At 45.4% G+C, this 5,000-nt stretch overlaps 1 protein-coding gene across 2 annotated transcripts in view; it reads left to right on the plus strand.

Moving 5' to 3' along the window:
- Positions 1-5,000, plus strand: part of LOC143040751 (uncharacterized) — a 9,595-nt gene that overhangs the window by 1,524 nt on the left and 3,071 nt on the right. Inside the window, exon 2 of one of the 2 annotated variants that reach the window (XM_076212151.1) lies at positions 469-596. The exons of the other annotated variant lie outside the window; for it this stretch is intronic. Coding sequence (XP_076068266.1) covers positions 509-596 — 88 coding nt within the window. The 5' untranslated portion in view covers positions 469-508. The remainder of the gene's footprint in view (positions 1-468; positions 597-5,000) is intronic. 2 annotated transcript variants of the gene reach the window in all.

Genomic DNA, 5,000 nt, shown 5'->3' on the forward strand with positions numbered 1-5,000 from the left:
TTGGATCAAACGATTTTATTCAGTTCGGAGAAATATCTGTGTGTAATAATGCAGTGAATAGATCACTTGTATATTTAGTGTAATGTCATACAAGCCAAAATTTAAAAAGCACATCTTTCTTTCTCTCTCTATTTCTTTCTCTCTTTATCTCTATCTTCCTATCTCTATCTCTCTCTTTCTCTTTCTCTCTCTCTCTCTCTCTCTCTCTCTCTCTCTCTCTCTCTCTCTCTCTCTCTCTCACACACACACACATACACACACACAGTAATTGGGGACAGAGCTTTCATTAGTAGAACAACGATGTGAATCTTGGAACTTTCTCAGATACCAAACTCGATCGAGCCAAACGTCGTTCGACTCACGAAGGCTTGATCCTCCCGTGGTGTCTTTCCTTTGGCACGTAGTCTTCCTCGATAGTGTGACATATCACCGATTCTCTAGATGTCACTGGTTCCTTGACACTTGCAGGTGTGACCTACAACCCGGCAGCTTCAATTCCCTGAGAGTCATGAGGACCTTGGTTACTGTGCTGTGCTTGGCGGCCACTGCCCTTGCAGGGCAGTACAACCGGCGCTCCTACATCGGGAATCCCAACGGTAGGTGACATCTTGGGGCCTCTGGACTAGAGTATACTCATGAACTGAACCCCTAAAAGAGGGAAATGGTTTTTCTTGTTTAGGTAAAATCCTCTGATGCTCATAGGGGTTAAGATTCACGACTTAGACTGAAAATATAATAATGATAATGATAATAATAATAGTAATAATAATAATAATAATAATAATAATAATAATAATAATAATAATAATAATAATAATAATAATAATAATAATAATAATAATAATAATAATAATAATAATAATAATAATAATAAAATAATAATAATGATAATGATAGTAATAATAATTATGACAATAATAATAATAATAACAATAGTAATAATAATGATAATAACAATAGTAATAATAGTGGGGCAGCATAGCTAACCTAATGTGCATTTAGTGATAAAAGCACCAAATTGGGCACACTTGTAGAACGACATATTATGAAGCGATTTGGATATTTAGCCACCACAGATTTAGCCTTTGAGGGCTGTGGCAGCCATTTTACAAAATGGCGGCCAGGTGACATTAAAATAGCTACCAGAGGAATTAAAATGGCTATGGCTTCTACATTTGTGGAACGATTTCATCGTTTATTGAGTCTATGGATGCGCCTCACTGCGTACTACAAACGTATGGGACTAAATTTCCGAAATTCGAAATTTTTAGGGGGGGAAGGGGGGAAAAGGGGGGTATTTTTAAAATCACTGTAGCTCCTACGTTTATACTTTGGTGACAACTATCACTGTGCCTATATGTGCGACTAATGAGGCTCTACAAATTGTCTCTACAAAAGGGGGGGGAAATACAATAATCGCTGTGTCCCACTACATTTAGGTTTTTTTTTAGGACTGTCCGCGCGAATACGTAAAGGGTCATGCAACTGGTTGGCCCCCAACATGGCAGCAGGAAGGCCTAACTACTGTATAGCTAAGCTGCCCGGGGGGGCGCTACTCCCCCAACTATCGGTTGGCCTAAACTAGCTAACCTAACCTAACCCTAAACTATAGTCCAACCTATAGCTCTGCGGGTGACATAATTACTTAGAAAGCGTAAAAGAAATGACAATGGAATGGCGTGTAAAAGAAAGACAAAATAAATACAAAAGAATTTACTCAAGAAATACAAAATTCAGCATAATACGTTTCAATGAAACATGATGTTACAGTGCTATGATGAAACACTCAAAATCAAATGTAGAAATGTCTAGTTCTGGGTGCACTCCCCCTCACACAGGCACAGAGCAGTACATTCAAGTGCAGCCTTTTTGCATTTGCAACGATTCACACAACCCATCTTACATTTACATGACAGCAGTTCACGGCAAATTTGGGCTGCTTGTGGTAATCTTGTCCAGTGGGGATCATGCAGCCCGTCCTCACTTTTGATCCACCCCCAGCTGGTTGCCGCCGGCAGCTCTGGTGCAGGGAGCAACACCTGGCCCCATACATGACCTCCCTGGTAGGCTGCCCTCTTAACGTGCTCTTCCAGAGCTGCCTTGGTTGGAGGAATCAACTCAACATTGTTCTTGCGTGCGAACAGTTTCTTGCGTGCCTTGTCAATGTCTGTGCATGGACTTGTTCTGTCGTACAGGAGGATGACAAATCTCTCAATGCTATGCAGGATCTCTTCTGGTATTTCACTTGGTGCAGATGACAACTTCAACAGTGCTTCGGTCAGCTCCGGCAACACATTCCAGACTGCCCACGCAGTCTTCTTCCCATGACTTGCAAAACTTGACACAGTGTCACACCCTGTCAGAGAATGGAGCATCGTAAGTGCTTGTGCTTTATCTGGCCCCAGTCTAGCTGCCAGGTATCGGAACCCTTTTCCAGTTCCGAATGCAATCCACAGTTCATTTTCTGGCTGCAGATGGTGGACAACCGAGACAGCCAACACCACAACATCTGTGTCAACCGTTCTGATCATGATTTTGTTGTGGCCATGGCGGGCTGCATGAGATACATGAAGCATCATTCGACTGTCGGCTTCCTCGTGGGTACATGGGGCCAGCGAAGTCAGCTCAGACAGTGAAGGCTTGCTGCAGACTTCTTCTCCATCAGTGACGACGAGTTGCTTGTCTTTCAGGTTAAACCACAGGTGGAGAGCTTCTGACAGGAACTTGAACAGCTGTGTCTTGTTGGTGTCTACTCGAAGAAAGTTCTGCCAGTTACTGGGTATTGCTCCTTCTGCTACCACACGTCTGCGCACTCCTTTACCACGCTTTGCTCTTGCACTAGCTTTGAGTGAGTCAGCTCTGTAGGTGTCCCATACCAGGTCCCGGCGTGATGAAGATTGAAACCTTGTAGACATGTAAGGGATAAAGATCTCTTGTGCATACTCTCTGAAGTTCTTGCATGCAGTAGGCTTTAGCATCTGCACAATGGCTGCTCCATCAGTGACTAGACTGGTGGTGGGAGGAGCCTCTGACCTTTCATCTGCGATCTCTTGAAAGCATGTGAGTAGGTCGCTTTTTGTACCTAAGCGGAGACACCATCCATCAGACAGTACTGGAGGGCTTGCCTGATTTTCATGGCGAAAAAACTCGTCCAGGTTTCCATCCCTCGTCCGACAGCTGATGTAGAGCCGTGAGAAGAGATGAGTATTGTCCTTGAGGCAAGTGAGCTTATGCTTCTCTTTGCTTACATTCCTGATTGGTTGAGCCTTGAACACTTTGAGCTTATTTCGGTGAATTGTGTCTTCAACTGACTTGGTTCTTTCAACAAGGCAATCCCTGACGAAACCCTGGAACTGCTTTAGGCCAATCTCCCTTACCTTTCTGACTGCCTCAATGGCAGGAGAACCAACACTTTCTTTGGTATCAAGAGCAACGAGATCTGGGCTGTCTTCTTCAAAGGGGTTCCCGAGCTCTTTCATGACTTTGACTAGTGACCGGACATCTTTAGTGAATGAGGCTTGGACACTGGTCGTCTGGTCATGGTGGCGTATGTTGTCTTCTCTTCCAGAGTGCTGGTTTCCACGTTTAAACTCCTCTATATCCCTCGTCACTTCCGGCCGAGCGATCATCCAGCGCCTTAAAGCAGCTGGGTTATCAGTGAGGCCAACTGCCCCACCATCTCCTTTGATGCAGGCATTGTTCTGTTCGTGGGCCTGGTCTATTGCGAGTGATGAAAAGATCTTATTTGTCTTTTGTACCGTGAAGCTACCTTCTCGAAACTTTCTGGCTACTTCTGGGTGCCTTTCAGGAAGTTCAGTCATGTCCTTCAAGTGAACAGGAATCCACCTGGCATAGTTCGTGTGGTCCATGGGATGGAACCAACAGGCCAATTCTGTCAGGGCATCAAGGTACATACTGAACGATGCTTGTCGCAGAGAACGTACATACACATTTAACAACAACTCCAATTGCAACACAATTGACCAATACTGGAACTGGGGATATTCCTCTCCTCTCTGAGAGCACCAATCTTCAAAAGAAAGCTGATGTTCTCTGTCATTATCTTCTCTCTTGTAATAATGGTCATAGGCTCGATGTTGCAGGATGTGCAGTGCAGCAGCAGTAATCTGATGGGCTCTCCTTGTGCGGGTGACATGAGATGCCCGCAGAAAAGACTCGGCTGTTCCAGGTGTGGTAATCTCGGCTCGCACCAGTGTCTGCGCCCACCCGCTACCATCCAGCTAGTCACGACAACCTTATCTTCACCATATTTCTGTGGCCACTTCCACTGAATTTGCTTTGCCAAGGCAAATAGTGGCTGATCGAATGTGACCACTGGTGCCTGTCCTGGATTCAGATGTTCAACAGCAGTCTTCACGACATCTATGGAGTGGCGGATCATGGCCACTGTGTGGGCACTGTCCTGGAACATGGGAAGCAGGGCGGTGGGGCTGATTGGTCTAACTTCTGGTGGCTGACGGCTGGCATGGAAAGCGGCCCAAGATATGTTTTCGCCTCCCTGATCATTTCCATCTACGACCTGCCTTGCATTGTGTAGCCAGAGATTTTCTTCCTCAGTATGCTTTTTAGCCTCTCTGTCAAGTGACGTCACCCTAACAGCAGAAACAGGCACATTCTTGACACTGCTTGTTACAGGAGGGACGTCAGTGTAGTACTGTGGCAGCTGGCGGATGAACGTGCTTGCGTTCCCAGATCCTCCAGTTACGACTATGGTTCGATCCACACCTTCTCCCATGAAACTGGGATGTTGGATCAGTGAGATAGCTGTGCCATGGAATGAGGACTTCGCTGTTGTTGAACTCGGATTGTGATCTATATTATCTACTGCAGCAGTAGTAAAAACTTTTCCACGCATCGAGGGCGGGCAGACAAATTGCTCCAAGTGAAACTGCTCGCAGACATTGTTCGCCATCTGCGCTGTGAGGCGGAGGACACGATCATACGAGATGCTCAGGCCAACGTGTGCCAGCCCACATATA

The sequence above is a fragment of the Oratosquilla oratoria genome, chromosome 29 (assembly GCF_046742065.1).
Source record: "Oratosquilla oratoria isolate Oo_2021 chromosome 29, ASM4674206v1, whole genome shotgun sequence".
Taxonomy (NCBI): Eukaryota; Metazoa; Arthropoda; class Malacostraca; order Stomatopoda; family Squillidae; genus Oratosquilla; species Oratosquilla oratoria.